General features: G+C 41.7%; 1 protein-coding gene across 1 annotated transcript in view; it reads right to left on the bottom strand.

The window, feature by feature from the left end:
* Positions 1-13229: 13229 nt before the first annotated feature.
* EFNB2 (ephrin B2) overlaps positions 13230-17043 on the bottom strand; it is a 42441-nt gene continuing 38627 nt past the window's right edge. Inside the window, exon 5 of the mRNA XM_044284966.1 lies at positions 13230-16811. Coding sequence (XP_044140901.1) covers positions 16429-16811 — 383 coding nt within the window. The 3' untranslated portion in view covers positions 13230-16428. The remainder of the gene's footprint in view (positions 16812-17043) is intronic.

Raw genomic sequence — 17043 nt, 5'->3', positions numbered from 1 at the left:
GGATATTGTGAACTCTGCCCTTTAACGATTTCTGAGAAAGTGGAACGGAATCAATAGCAAAAACAGATATATCCTTTCCCAAAGTGTATACCTGGAAACCATGAGTTATAGCAAATTGACTATCAATGAGATTGACAGCTGCTCCACTATCTACAAAAATCTCACAAAAAATGTTTTTGCTCTCTAGCGCCACCCTGGCAGGTAGGACAAAACGGGAACTACAAGCAAACGGAAAACCTTCAATTTCCGCATCAACCTTGCCAATAGTAACAGATGGAACGTTTTTAGAGGATTTTTTTATTTTTGTTTCTTTATTACTCTCAAAAAACTGCCTGAATCTCCTAGAGGGACAAACATTTGCCAAATGATTTATACCTCCACAACAGAAACAAACCTTCCTATGAGAGCTGAATCCTCTATTGTCAGAGGCAAGCAAACCCAGCTGCATGGGCCCCTGCTCAGAAGGGATTGAGAGCGACTGAGACCCCTGTGCACTGAATGAGACCGCCGCACTGTCCTTGGACTGAGTATGACAGGAAGGAGTGATCTCTCCTCTCTCTCTCTAAGACACCTGTCAATACGAACGGCCCGAGACATGGCAGAGTCCAAGGAGGTAGGTCTCTCATGAAAGGCAAATGCATCTTTCAATCCCTCTGAAAGACCATGGCAAAATTGACTTCGGATTGCAGCATCATTCCAACCAGTATCAGCTGCCCATCTCCGAAATTCTGAGCAGTATATCTCTGCGGATTGTTTACCCTGACATAAAAGACGCAGTCTAGACTCAGCCAGAGCAATACGATCCGGATCATCATATATCTGACCCAGGGCTAAAAAAAATTCATCCACTGAACGGAGGGGCCGTGCCCCCACCGGCAGCGATTAGGCCCAAGACTGAGCATTATCCCTGAGCAGCGAGATGATGATCCCCACCCTCCGCTCCTCATCACCAGAGGAATGGGGAAGTAGGCGAAAATGGAGTTTGCAAGCCTCTCTAAAACGAACAAAATTCTCACTACCCCCGGAGAACGTATACGGAAGCGAGATTTTAGGCTCAGAACAAATTCCATGAACGCAAGCAGAAACGGTCACCTCAAACTGAGAGACAGTTTTCCGGAGATCTTCTACCTCCAGTAAAAGACCCTGCATGCGGTCAATGAAGGTTGAAACCGGATTCATGCTTAAGACGGTTTTGGCGGTTTATAATGTCACGGAAAGTGTACAGAAAACTAAAAGACACAAAATGAAGATCCAACTGACTGGATCCAAAACTAAGGAACCAAAGGGATAGCCCTGCAACAGACCTGGCTCTCTCCCTAACTGCTCAGCCTATGCAAAAATCTCAATGGTAGATGATCGCATATCCTCATTCCTCGACTGTATAACACCTGAACACCCTATAATAGTGAGGGGACACGACCACCGGCTCCCTACACTTGATACAGAGGGAGTCAGGGTCACCTGGGATCCAGCAAACAGGAAAATACAAATGAATGAACAAAACTTATCTGTAGAAGACTCAGTAGTAGCATCCAGCATGCATACATTCCAGGAAGTTGTATAAACCGCAAAGTGATGCAGTTTGGGAAGGGATTTAAAGGGATGCAATCAGTGCACCTACATGACAGCTGAGAGAGGCTAACAAGATGAGAAAACGAAAGCAAAACAAAAGGAACCTCAAGGAGGAGGTTCTCAAAATGTCTGTCAGAGCTTCTCAGATGTCTGGTGGTGACACCTTATCTTATCTTAACACACACACGGTTAACTCCTATAGGTTTTTTATTATGTCATCTTGTCACATGATTGTTTTTTTCCAACTGTCATCACATGCTATCACGTACACAGAGAAATGAAAAACATCTATGAATTTTATATCCACTTTCAGAAAAGCTGGATAATTTCCTTAACATTACCCTCTCTGCTCCATGTAGTCAGAGAGAGAGGAACGTAACAAAAAAAATAAAGCTATATCTACATGTGTTAATAAGGTGATCACTCGGACTGGAAAATATATATGACTTAGTTATCAATAGAGATGAGTGCTGCTGTCACGGGTAATGGGGAAAGGGAAAACACCAGATACACACAAAAGAAATAGACAACAGTCTATGCCTCAAAAGCTAAAAAAGAGGGATGGTGACCTCCTAGTATGAGAAGATCCTGATGGTGGAAATGCGCATACGCTGGATACCTATGCCCTGCTAAAACTGACAAGCCCTAGGATAGGTAGCAGGAGACAAGACAGCTGGTTCCTTCCCAGATTAAAAAACCTCAGAGGCCTAGAACTAAAACATACCAGAGAACAACAAACAGAACAGGCAACTTGTACAAACCGAATTCCAAAAAAGTTGGGACACTAAACAAATTGTGAATAAAAACTGAATGCAATGATGTGGAGATGGCAAATGTCAATATGTTATTTGTAATAGAACGTAGATGACAGATCAAATGTTTAATCCAAGTAAATGTATCATTTTAAAGGAAAAATACGTTGATTCAAATTTTCACGGTGTCAACAAATCCCCCAAAAGTTGGGACAAGTAGCAATAAGAGGCTGGAAAAAGTAAATTTGAGCATAACGAAGAGCTGGAAGACCAATTAACACTAATTATGTCAATTGGAAACATGATTGGGTATAAAAAGAGCTTCTCAGAGTGGCAGTGTCTCTCAGAAGCCAAGATGGGTAGAGGATCACCAATTCCCACAATGTTGCGCAGAAAGATAGTGGAGCAATATCAGAAAGGTGTTACCCAGCGAAAAATTGCAAAGACTTTGCATCTATCATCATCAACTGTGCATAACATCATCCGAAGATTCAGAGAATCTGGAACAATCTCTGTGCGTAAGGGTCAAGGCAGTAAAACCATACTGGATGCCCGTGATCTCCGGGCCCTAAAACGACACTGCACCACAAACAGGAATGCTACTGTAAAGGAAATCACAGAATGGGCTCAGGAATACTTCCAGAAACCATTGTCAGTGAACACAATCCACCGTGCCATCCGCCGTTGCCAGCTGAAACTCTACAGTGCAAAGAAGAAGCCATTTCTAAGAAAGATCCACAAGCTCAGGCGTTTTCACTGGGCCAGGGATCATTTAAAATGGAGTGTGGCAAAATGGAAGACTGTTCTGTGGTCAGACGAGTCACGATTCGAAGTTCTTTTTGGAAATCTGGGACGCCATGTCATCCGGACCAAAGAGGACAAGGAAAACCCAAGTTGTTATCAACGCTCAGTTCAGAAGCCTGCATCTCTGATGGTATGGGGTTGCATGAGTGCGTGTGGCATGGGCAGCTTGCATGTCTGGAAAGGCACCATCAATGCAGAAAAATATATTCAGGTTCTAGAACAACATATGCTCCCATCCAGACGTCATCTCTTACAGGGAAGACCCTGCATTTTTCAACAAGATAATGCCAGACCACATTCTGCATCAATCACAACATCATGGCTGCGTAGGAGAAGGATCCGGGTACTGAAATGGCCAGTCTGCAGTCCAGATCTTTCACCTATAGAGGACATTTGGCGCATCATAAAGAGAAAGGTGCAACAAAGAAGGCCCAAGACGATTGAACAGTTAGAGGCCTGTATTAGACAAGAATGGGAGAGCATTCCTATTTCTAAACTTGAGAAACTGGTCTCCTCGGTCCCCAAATGTCTGTTGAGTGTTGTAAGAAGAAGGGGAGATGCCACACAGTGGTGAAAATGGCCTTGTCCCAACTTTTTGGGGATTTGTTGACACCATGAAATTCTGATTCAACATATTTTTCCCTTAAAATGGTAAATTTTCTCAGTTTAAACTTTTGTTCCGTGATTTATGTTCTATTCTGAATAAAATATTAGAAGTTGGCACCTTCACATCATTGCATTCAGTTTTTATTCACGATTTGTATAGTGTCCCAACTTTTTTGGAATCCGGTTTGTACTTAGCTTTGAGAGGAATGGAGAAGCAGGAGATCCAAGACAAACAAGCTCTAGCAACACCAAAAGGAAATATCAACCGTATGGTCAGCAGTGTGAGGCAGACCTAAATAGAGCCTCATCACTGATAACAAGCAGAACCTGAGGAGAGATGAGACCCTGCCAAACAACAACATACAAAGAGGAAAATAATGAGACCTGTCAGATAGCCTTACGTGCAGCAAGTCTATCCGATCTTCTCACCTCTGTCACGGGAGGAACTGTGACAGTAGAGCCCTTCTACGGGTGAACTCCTGACACCCAGGACCGACCTTATCAGGATGTGCCCTGTGAAAGGCCTTCACAAGGCGACTGGCATTCACTTCGGTCGGCAGAACCCACATTCTTTCCTCTGGACCGTAACCCTTCCAGTGTTCTAGAAACTGAAGAGATCCACAAAGAATACGTGAGTTCACTATTCTGGCAATCTGAAACTGAAGATTACCATCCACCATGACGGGAGGGGGTGGCAGGGAGGACGGTTCAGCAGGTTCGACATATCTTTTAAGCAATGACTTGTGAAACACATTATGAATTTTTAAAGCCTGCGGAAGTTCAAGATGAAAAGTCACCGGATTAATTATGGCAGAGATCTTGTATGGCCCAATAAAGCTTGGCCCAACTTCCAAGAGGGTACTTTCAACTTAATGTTTCTAGTGGACAGCCACACAAAATCACCCACTCTCAGGTCCGGACCACTCATGCCTCTCTTGTCAGCCATATGTTTATACTTTTTGACCATTTTATTTAGATTGTTTTGAATCTTTCACCAAATAGATGACAATGAAGAAGATAATCTTTCCTCTTCAGGTATACCAGAAGTCTCTGTACCAGAAAATGTGCCAAACTGCAGATGGAACCCATATGCACCAAAAAACGTCGACTTATCAATGGACTCCTGTCTACGGTTATTTATGGCAAACTCGGCCAACGACAAAAATGAAGACCACTCTTCTTGATTCTCAGAGACAAAACACCTCAAATTAGTCTCCAGATTCTGGTTAGTGTGCTTAGTCTGTCTGTTCGACTAAGGATGAAAGGCAGAAGAGAAATACAATTGGAACCCCAGACGAGTACAGAACGGCTTCCAGAATCTGGAAACAAATTGAGTCCCTCTATCAGACACCACATCAGAGGGAATGTCTGATAGAGGGACTCAACACTTGAGCAAGAGTTTTGGCATTAGGTAAACCTGATAATGGTATAAAGTGCACCATCTTGTTGAAACGGTCAAAAAACACCAGAATCACAGTTTTTCCAGAGGAATTAGGCAAATCTGTGATAAAGTCCATGGACAAATGAGTCCAGGGTCGGGATGGGATAGACAAGGGAAGTAGAGATCCTGAAGGCCGAGAATGAGTCACTTTAGCACGCGCACAAGTCTCACAAGCTGCCACATAGCCATCAACACATTTACATAACCTGGTCAACAGAATCTCCAAGAAATGAGATCCACAATGGATCTGCTCCTAGGGTGTCCCGTAAGAACAGTATTGTGATGTTCCTTAAACACCTTGTGTCGTAGTTCAGAAGGGACAAACAACTTCCCTGGAGGACAGGAATCAGGTGCCTCTCCCTGGGCCTCCAACACCTCTGCCTCAAGTTTAGGATAAAGGGCGAATACAACCACCCCATCAGCCAATATCTGAGCAGGATCCTCTGAATCACCCTCCGGGAAAGCTAAGCGACAAGGCATCCGCTTTGACGTTTTTAATCCCAGGGCGATAATATCACGACCAGCGTGCCGATCACATACGTGACGCAAAGGGAGGGAAAAGGGAAGGCCCTGTCCAAGGGAGAGGGAAAGTTGGTGACCCCTAATTCACCTTGAGGCTGGCAACTGACTGCCCTGACGTCCCTAGGCGGGTTTCTTACCCGTACGCAGATCACGTGCCTAAAACCCTGGCTTTCCCTAAGATGAGCCGTAGGTAGTGAATAGGGTGGTGGAAACACTAGTCCGCACCACTAACACTAAAGGAAAACACCAAGGAGAGAACAGACAATATATACAAAACATATAATCCCAGGTGGGCGACAACAGTGGACAACAAAAGCCCAACAGGGATCCGGAGGGTAACACTCTGGAACAGCAACCAGGAATCACAGCTACACAGCTCCAGTGGGTCAGTATAGAACCCCTGGCAGGAAGCTCTATATCTGGCAACCAGAGAAGTGGGAGAGGAGAATATAAGGAGGTTGGGAGTGACAGACAAGAAACAGCTGAGGAGAAGAAGCTACGGATCCCTAAGTGAGACAAAAAGGATTGCAAGGCAAACACAGAAAGAAGCAGCATGATCTTTAGACATAGAGCGCGTAGCCACCCGCTGCAACTTCCTGACCCCGTGTATAATGGAGTCAGACGTGGCTCTTGACACCCTCGTGACAGACAATGAAGTGACAATGAAATCTATTATAAAACAACGACCATCTGGCATGCCTTGGGTTCAGACGTTTAGCCGACTCCAGGTAAGCCAGATTTTTGTGATCAGTAATTACCTTAATGGAATGAATCTCTCCTTCCAACCCCTACCTCTGATGTGTCAACTTCCACAATGAATGGTTGTGACACATCAGGTTGCACCATAATAGGAGCAGAAGCAAAACATTCCTTTATCGCTAAAAAAGCATGTAATGCTTCTTCAAACCAGACTGAGAAATCCACGCCTTTCTTAGTCATATCAGTAAAAGTTTTAACAACAGTTCAGTAATTCAAGATAAATTTACGGTAGTAGTTGGTGAACCCCAAAAATCACATGAGTGCCTTCAGATCTTCGGGTCAATCCCAGTCTAACACAGTACAGACTTTTTCCAGATCCATACGAAAACCCGAAGATGAGAGTAGGTACCCCAGGAATTGCAGTTCTGGGACTGCAAATATACACTTCTCCATTTTAGCATACAATTTATTCTCTCTTAAGATCTGTAAGATCTGTCTCATGTGATCCTCAGGCGCCTCCATATCAGGGGAATAATTTTAAATATCATCCAGATAAACCACCACAAACCTGCCCACCAGATGATGAAAGATGTCATTGATGAAGTGTTGAAAAACAACAGGAGCATTGTTCAAACCAAAAGGCATGACTAGATTCTCAAAATGAGTATTAAAGGCCGTTTTCCATTGGTCCCCTTCCTTGACTCTTATCAGATTATATGCCCCCCTCAAATCCAATTTAGAGAATACCTTGGCGCAGACAATCTGATTGAATAAATCTGGGATCAAAGGAAGGGGATAGGGATCACAGATAGTCATTTGATTAAGCTCACGGAAGTCCAAACATGGCCTAAGATCTCCATCCTTTTTTTTTTAACAAAGAAGAACTCTGCAGCCACTGGCATTTGGATGGTCTAATATGATCTTTAGCCAAACTCTTGTGATAGACTCTCGCATGGCTACTCTTTGGGGTTCAGAAAGATTATACAACCAAGACTTTGGCAATCTAGCTCCGGAAATAAGGTTGACGGGGCAATCATACTCCCGATGAGGAGGGAACTTCTGGTCTCCACCCTCAGAGAAAACATCAGAAAAATCTGAAAGGAAAGAAGGTAACATTTTTGTAATTACAACAGAAAGCGACGTGCTGAGACAGTTGTCAATGCAGTAATCACTCCAATCGAGAATCTGTCTCGCTTGCCAATCGATGGTAGGGTTATGTTTGGTTAACGATGGTAAACCTAGCACCAGAGGAGCAGGCAAACCCTCCAGCACAAAATATTAAATGGATTCAATATGAGAATCTCCGACCTTTAGGCAAATATCCTGCACCATTTCAGACAGACACTTTTGAAAGAGAGGGGCTGAATCAATCGCAAACACAGAAATATTTTTGTCTAATGTGCTTGTTGTCAAACCATGCATACGGACAAACTGGCCATCCACTAGATTAACCCCTGCCCCACTGTCAATAAATACTTCCATTTCCACAGTTTTGGAGTGTATTTATAAACTTAACCCGTAGTAACTTTAGTTACTACGGGTTAAATCTATAAATACACTCCACCTCGCGCATTTCCACAAAGTGGTTGAGAGATTTTTAGCAGCTTTTTCACTTCACAGCCTACTCACCTCATTTGAAACTATACTAGAAGCAACTCAACCCCTCTCAAGGAAAACGGGTAACTTATACTCACTAATTGTTTCCTCACAAAACGTCCCTAGACTAACATTTATTTCCGCCTGGGAAAAAGAATTAAAAATCACACTGTCGGATGCAGAAGTAAGGTCCATACTAAACACATCACATGGTTTCTCTACATGTGTTAGACTACAGGAAAACCATTATAAAACTCTGACCAGATGGTACAGGACACCGGAATTTCTCTTCAACCATACCCTCTCTCAATCGAATATATGCTGGAGATGTGAAGTAGGAGAAGGCTCTCTATCGCATATATGGTACAAATGTCCAGGCATTGCTACATACTGGACACAAATACAACAAACAATCAACAAAGTTTGCATGAGCCCATTTACTCTGCAGATCCAACACATTGTCTTGGCAAAGGCTATGACCTCATATAGACCATCAAAACAGAATTTGATCATGCATCTATTGGGTTCTGCCAAGGCACTGGTTCCTACACACTGGCTGAGTAGAGACCCACCTACCCATCAGGAATGGGTACAGAAGGTGGACCAAATTTGGAAATCTGAAGAGATCTCCAGTTACAATAATAGAACTAGAGATACATTTCTCAAGATATGGGGCCCTTGGAAAATAGTCCAGTCACAAAGACAGGTTATATAATGGGAGTCCCTGGATACTCTAGAGAATATTTTCGCATGGCATCGCAAATAAATCATTATGGTGATACTGCTTCTCACTTCATCTCATCCAAAAGGACGAAGTTACTGTGTACTAGTCCCAACATACACGCTCCCCGCACCTCCTTCCCTCCCTCCTCACGTGCAGCAAGTCTATCCGATCTTCTCACCTCTGTCAAGGGAGGGACCGTCACAGCCACTCCCTGTCACTGTACCCCTCAAATGCAGCGTTCATAGCTAATAAAAATAATAAATTAAATCACACTTACTTTATAAACCAAGATAGCACTGACCGTCTCTACGCGCTCAGATGAGGTAAATATGATTTTTTTTTTATTTGTAACCACCATTTAGGGAAAATCGATTCGCCACCAAGAAGTACGAGGAAATTCAGCTTTGTGTCAAATCGAAATTTCCCTGAAATGCGGATCAAAGCCCACTTTGTGTAGTTCGATTCACTCAACACTAATTATAAATAACAGATTGGTGAGGGTCCGCACCCCTTCAGATCTGTTGTCCGAGGCTTCCGCTAGTGCCGGACATTGTTACGGAGATGGAAGCACACAGCAACATACACTGTGTAGAGGCCGCGCCATGGCACTGCAGCTCATCTACCATTCAACCAAATCGGAAGCTATAGAGTGTATGGTGCCTTCTTCTCCATACTCTGTATAGTGATGTGGATGCCCAGGACAGGTGGGGTTACTATGTGTACTAGGAGTCATACCCCCACCAATCTGTTATTCATGACCTATAGGTCATCAATATCTGTAGCCCGGAGAACCCCTTTAAGTGGTTTATGTCACAAAGCTGGGAAATATTTTAAGAGAAACAGACCTGATTTTGCAGAAAGGCATTTTACATATGTCAGTAGATATTTAGTCAACATTACAAGCTAATAGGCACATTTCTATAAAATGGTCAAGTTGTTTTGGAAGATGTGGAGTAGACATGTATTATATACATTTTGAATGTTTTGCTTTTTTTTTTTTAACTGGATGCATGGATAAGGGTGAGATGTATTCTTACTGCATTTGCTGTGTATATCAGCGGTATAGGCATACAGCAGCATACATTGCCCTTAGGCCCTCATATCGTACATTATACCTTTCTACTGGATGCCTCACTATAGAATAGCTTAGTTGACTACACTATCCTACACAGCAAAATAAAAGTATACCAAAGCATACCAGTGTACCAGCCTGATGGAGGCCAAAAGGACACTCCTTTGTCCTCCGTTGAGTGGATAGGTTCTATAAATACAATAGTGACACAGTGAAGGGTTGTGTCTGGAAAGGCTCATATTTTTCCCCCAGCCTGTGCGACTGGGCTGGTTTCCAGCCAGGTGTGGTCAAATACCGGACCGGAGTTAAAGTGCCGGTCCGGGTTTTGGTAGCACCTGGCTGTCCTTAAATAGGCAGCTGGGCTCAGCAGAGATGTCTCTGATTTTGGGATCTGAGGCTTTGTGCCGTGCTGGAGGGCTAAGAGTCGCATACTGGGGAAACAGGCCCCCTAAAGCCTGCTGTGGACTACTGGAAGCAGAACTGCCAGCAAGGTGACTTGTGGTATATAAACTTTTCATTGTGTGTGAATTAACACCAAGTCTGCAAAGTCATGTGCTGTTTTGTGCAATTGTCTCAAGCGTGAACACTGACATGTACTGTGCCCGCTTACCCTACATACCTGAGCGAAACCCCACAGTAAATTATATATATATATATTATTTATGCTGGAAGACTCCAGCATTGAGCCGAAACGTTGCATGGCCTGTATGGGTCAATAAACTTTTTTGCATTTTACCTTATGGAGTGCTGACCGTTTTTCTACACATATAAATATATATATATATATATATATATATATATATATATATAGTGAGAGAGTACTTGTCATAAATTCTGTGCAGTTTGTTTGTGGATATGGCACATTAACTCACGGAAAATCCTTAGCAATTGTAATCATATTGCAAAAAATTATAAAATGTTCAAAGGAGTGAAAAGAAGGCACGTTTCTTTCTCAGCAAACAGAAGGTATTTTTCTGGAAAACTGGAGCATCATGTCATTTTTACTACCTAATAACTGGCATCGGCTGGCTAAACTAAGGCAGAGGCGCGAGCATGTTTCCAAGTCTGGTTGTTGTTTTAAATGGTCTAATAAAAGGAGAACTTTAAAACATCCATCGCATTTCACTTTTCTACCATGTGCCAACATTCAGCAGCAGTACTGGAACAGACCTGAATTTTCCAATCCATTTATATTGGACTAGTGTTGAGTTAATTTCAGGCCACAAGTTGTGATGCTAGACTAAGCAGAAATACTGCAGCATGTGCGGCCAGCCTCGTATATGAAAAGATATACATTGTAAAAGGGACACTAAATATTTGATCTACCCAATGCAATACAACAAGTTTAAAGGGGTTGGCCACTTTTTGGCTACTGTTGACCCATGTGTCTGTAAGATGACTATAGGACTAATATAGCCTTTTATGATTTTCTGTGATGTTTGCTATATGTCACAAGTCGTTTCCCCTTGTTGGGCAAACCTTCTGTGTTGTCCATGCAGATCTGTCCATAACATGGCCACTGATGGAGGGCGATGTGACCAAGCAAAAATAAATCTATACCCGTCACTCAGCCCTCTCCACTCAAATACACCACATCTGCCATCTGCACTTGAAATTTGGAATGTTTAGTGCAGGTGTAGTTTATTTTAATTGAGGAGACTGATTTGCCTGGTTGATTTCTAGACCCTCCATATGCAGCCATTTTATGGACTGGTCTGCCGTGTGGACAGCACAAAGAACTTGACCAACATGAGAGAATAACTTAAAATATAGAAATTTGTGCAAAATATCAACAAAGACTATATTAGCAAGTTCCATATAGTCATCTTGCATACACATTGATAGTGGCCAAATGCTTTAAGTATTCTAGGCTGGCAATGAGATACTTTTATACATGCCATTATAGAAGTTTTAAAAATTGTTCCATGTACTCTATGAAAATATTTCATTAGTGAATTTGCCAAGAAGAATTTCCCCTTTGGGGCATAAAATCTACTAGTGATGTCTCCTAGAAATCATGTACTAGGTACCACAACTGCCAACATGATCGGCATTTATACTTACAGATACACCGCTGTTGGGATCGTCCAAGTTAACTAAAAACTCAAGTAGCCCTTGTACATGAGCTGAAACAGCAAAATAATCAATACTCACCCTTTTTCTTCCCTGCCACTTCCAGCACTGTGCACTTGGCCTCCTCGTCTACTGTTTGCTTCCCTGACTGCAACTGTAACATTATGTGCACACAGGTCACTTCTGCAGCCAATCAGTGGCCTCAGCAATGACGCCCAGTGTTTGGCTGCACGGAGACCTGTGAACATGGAACGTCACCATTGCTGCCAGGAAGATGAAGTCAGCAACAAAGACTGTAGAGTAGCACTGGAAGCAAAGACTACAGAGTAGCACTGGAAGCAGAAGGGGAGAAAGGGGGGAAGTATTGATTCTTTTTTTATTTTAGTAGATGTTTAAGGGCTGCCCAAATTTTTATTAAAGTTGGACAACCCCTTTAATAACCTTTCTTCATTTACAGTGGATCTTTTCACTGCAATTCGGAATCTATCAAAACCATAACAATATGTGCGTAATGTAAACATCTTAACCAATGTCCTTTAAAGAGGACCTGTCACCACAAAATGCAGTGCCATCTACAGGCAGCAGGTTATAAAGCAGATTGATATATAGCTGAGCAGATTCATATATAGTTTTATAGGAAATGATTCAGTAAAGCTTGTAATTTACACATTTAAATCTCTTCTCTTTCTGACTTCAGCTGTACACAGGGATGTTTTTATCAGTCATTCACAGTAGGCTTAAAACAAACCTATGATTCAAAGTCGATTCGTTCAAAAATATTGTTAGCACTGTTTCTGTACAGCATTAAAATGTATTAGCTTTGTGTGGGAAAGCTTCATCTCGGCTGAAGTTGCGCGAGACTTCACTGATCTGCGTATTTAAAAACAGGAATCCGAAGTGGGCTTTCATACTAGTTGGTACCTGTGTAACAAAGCCCAGTTCAGATTCCTATTTTAAAATGTTTTTAAATATGCAGATAGGAATACAGCAGTAATTCACCTAAGTCTAACACAACTTTTGCTCAGACGAAGTTTGCCTACACAGAGCCAATACATTTTAATGCTGTATGGAAACAGCATTAACAAAGTTTTTGAACAAATCGCTTTCGGAGCTATGATTCGATGCGCGATTCGCTCAAGGCTAACAGCATTCTGTGTGTACAGGGATAGCTGTCAGGCACTGATACCTGTTCACAGGGTTGGTCTTAAGTTCAGAAAAAGCAGAGAATGTTCATCATAATCTTGTGCCTGGCTGTAAGAAAGCTGGAGGAGCATCCCCTCCACCCCCACCCACCCAATTGCTTGGTCTAGAATAAGAGACCAGAAACAAGTTTTCAATATTACAAAGAAAACGCAAATCACAATAATGTCCATAGGAAAAAATATTTTATTTTTTAAGAACAAATTCAGTTTTAAACAGACGTGGAATGTGAAATTTCAGAGTTTTGTTGTCTGGTGGGGAAGGGGCTGAAGGGCTAAATACAATGTGAAACTAAAGCAAAAGTTGTAAACCTAGGAAAGGCTATCTCGCTTCTTAAAAAAAGGAAACAAATATTTATAAACTCAGGCATAATACTGTGTTACTTACAAAATTGGACAAAATTATTTTAAATAAATATTCATGGTACACAATTACGGCACATATATGCAGCAATTTGGCAACCTTTTTTTTACCATTTCTTCCTCATTACAGTGCAAAGGGAAATGACACTGCCTTTAAACAAGCGGTAGCTAAATACATAGCAAAAATTCAATTTTATACAAAACATTTTGCTTAGACTTTGTAAAAAAAATCCAACATTGCTCTATGTACACAATCTAGTTAAGAAAATCCATTTTCTGTCTTTTTTTTCCACGTGTAATTTTCTTGTTTTTTCTATATTAATATTTAAAAAGGTGAATAAGGCTACGGACACACCCCAAATCCAGATACGGTTCTCCACATATTTACAGCATCTTCACTTTGACATAATGGTGCAAATTCCTAAGTCGGGTGACTAAGGATCATATGATCTCACAAGCAAGGCATTTACAGAAACAAAAAAAATAAAAATTCCAAACCTGAACCTACTTTTAGACGAAAGGGAACAGATTGAAGATTGTCATTCGGCGTCAGACACAAAACAGACAGTAAAGTAAATGGGTTGACACTCTTTGCAGGTTGCTGCATTGGTGACTGAGATTTTCACAGCTTGACGTAAAAGGACATGGTGAAAGGAGTTAAAAAAAATCTAAGTGTCCTTTCCATAGCACATAGGATGACAAATATAAAAAAAAATATATATATAGAAAAAAGAAATGGCGTCACAGAATGATTAATTCCCATCAACTTTGTGTACCTACATAGTGAGCCATTCTGTGCATCACACTCTATTAGAAAATCATCTGTTGCAAGGGCTAACTGACTTGCCACCTTGCATTTGCTTAAATGACCACACGACTGTTCCTTTATGCCAACGTAATTTTCAGGTTCAAGCATAAAAAGGATCAATCAATCCTTTGACAGTTCGCCGTTGCAGGTGCTCCTTGGAGACTCGAGAACCTTAAAACGTTGTTACTAATTTTTTTCTTTCCAATTCAGAGAGCAAAGTGTTACCATAGAAACAGGACGGTGTTGATGATATCTGTTTTGCATAGCACATAAATGTAGGAGAAAGAAGGAGAGGAAAAAAAGCGACAGAAAGAAAGAAGGGAAGATGGTGACGGGGGAGTACTAGGTAGAAGAAAAGAAATACTAGGTATTGCGCTCTGTAACCTGCTGTAGTCTAGTAACGTTGTTGCATTAAGGCAAAAGGAAATTCTGATGTAGAGAATGACGGACAAAACATCTTCTCATCTTTGTTACATGGATGATGCAGTAACACTGATTTCCTGCTTTTTTGGGCTTGAACTTCCTAGTCTGCTCTAGTGTGAGACGCCTTGAGAGGGCTTTGTTAGTTTCCTTTTTTTTCTCCCTATTGTTATTTTTGGACTACGGTTGTTTTCTTCCCGCCCCAGGAGCAGCGTCCGTTCTGTAATGCCTAGTTAATCGCTGCAAACTGGATTTCACATCTTTTAGCGGGGCAGGCTGTGCAATATTAAATTATATATTAGTAAAATCTTTTTTTTGTATTTTTTTTTTACTATATATCCCCTTGTGTGCTATACACCTATTAAATAAGTCTTTTTTTTTTATTATTCTTTCCTGTTCTCCGTACTAATAATTTATTTTATACCTAAGAACTGTAAAATGTTTGCCATATGTGCTTTTTCTTTGAAATCGAGCACCAGCGAAATGCCATGTCAGCTAAGAATCCTAGGCTGCACTCCTCCGGGATAGTATGACCACAAAGCAGAAATGTCCGAATGTTCGTACTATAAGGGCCAGGTTAACATGGCTTGCCCAAAAATATACCAATGAGAAGTAAAAATAATTTAAGTGGACATGTGGAATATTTGCTCTGCTATGACCTCGGGCACTAGAACTCGCAGGTCAGATTTGGCTTTCTGCTATTGAAAGCTTATCCTAGCTGAGGAATAATATGGTCAGTATAGCACCTGAGTCTGCAACAGACTAGGAGTTTCATATATCATCATCTTATTGCCTAGATCTCCAACAGTCTAGCCTCATAACCACTTACTATTGCCCTTCTCTACCTGCTTATGCACCTTCGTAGTGACGGTGTACTGCAATTCGGCACATTGCTGCTGGACAGACAGAATGCCTTCAACTGCAATCTTACTCCACTGCATTTCATATGCCTCTCTAAAACTAAAATATCAAAGTGCTTTGCTGCCTACATAGGTTTCTGTTCAATGCCTTATTTCAGAGGCAGCAGCATTTTCACTGCGTTCAGCAGTTTATCCTATGGGCTCCTGGACTTGCTGGCAGCCTGACTTCGTTGCTGGAAGGCTCTGTATTAGCAAATACAATTTCCATAATATATTACCCATTCGAGTGTGACTGCGGTAGAAATGGATGGAGCAAGAGTCGTCAAAGGTTAATGTTCCATTAGTGATATAGGAGGTGGAGTGAAGGAAGTCTTATGTGAAAGTCATCCTAGACAACAGAGAAAATGAAACAGTGATGGACTAAAAAAGCAGAAAATGCAAGTTTTGTGTTTTCTCGTAAGTCTTACACACACGTTTCTGACAAATCCAGTATGCACTGAGAAAGCTAGTTGATATTAAATCAGACGATTGCATTTCAAGATAAATATTCTAAAGCATCTTTATAATGCCTAAAAATGAAGAATGTCCGTGTGAGTCTGTCTATATTAACCTGGTTTTGTATACGCTTGGATGCCTGGTGCTCATGGCTTAAAAGAGGGTGAACATGACCAGGGTATAGCTTTCAGAATGGGCATTTTGTTATAGTCTTCCAGCTTGCTGTAAGCACTTTTCCGCAGGAACCATCAGATCCCGTAAGCTGTGCAGCTTAAAGAGGCTTTCTCTGAAGAAAGGTTTTCGCTTGTGCCTGGTCCCCAATGCAAGTCCATGTTTATGCATAAGGAATCACCAAAAAACCCCATCAGGAAGCAACAGACCTTTCCTGTCCTTAATATTGTCAAAAGGTGCCACCACTATCCTCAGACCTTGTAGTAAATATTTGCTGGACTCTGTGGTGGCATTTCTTGCACAATGTAAACAGGATGTCCATAATCTCCGCTGACCTTCTCGTAATGGGGGCAGAAAACACTGTCTGCAGTCCTTAGAGGGATGATAATGTCACTTGGCTCTGAACCATTATTATTGCCACTGCGCTTTGGTGTGGCTAATGTACTAAGGGACAAAGTTGTTGTATGTTGAGGTGAATGCTTTCTGTGTCGTCTTCTGTATTTCAACAACAGCACCACCAAAGTGATTATGATGACGATGAAGATGATGCACCCTGAAGCAATCCCTGCAAATAAGGCCACCTCGGATCCTATTAAACTCGTATGTCCAGAGTTTCTGCCATCTGTGCTAGAACCTAGGGAGAAAAAAAAGCCAAACGTTAGAATCCTTGATAAATGGGCTCATGTTCTATTTGGCCAAGATCATTCTTTGCAGAATATGTACAATGAACTGGCTCTCATCTGAACTTTGACAAAGCAATTGCTCTTATAGGCAGCAAAATGCAGAGGGAGTGAGGGATCAGTATTAAACAAGACGTGGCCTCTCATGATCTTACTTCCAAGCTGATGTTCAACCACACTGTTTCT

This window comes from Bufo gargarizans, chromosome 3 (assembly GCF_014858855.1).
Source record: "Bufo gargarizans isolate SCDJY-AF-19 chromosome 3, ASM1485885v1, whole genome shotgun sequence".
Taxonomy (NCBI): domain Eukaryota; kingdom Metazoa; phylum Chordata; class Amphibia; order Anura; family Bufonidae; genus Bufo; species Bufo gargarizans.
Note: the sequence above shows the minus strand (reverse complement) of the source record. Positions and strands in the feature narration are given on the sequence as shown.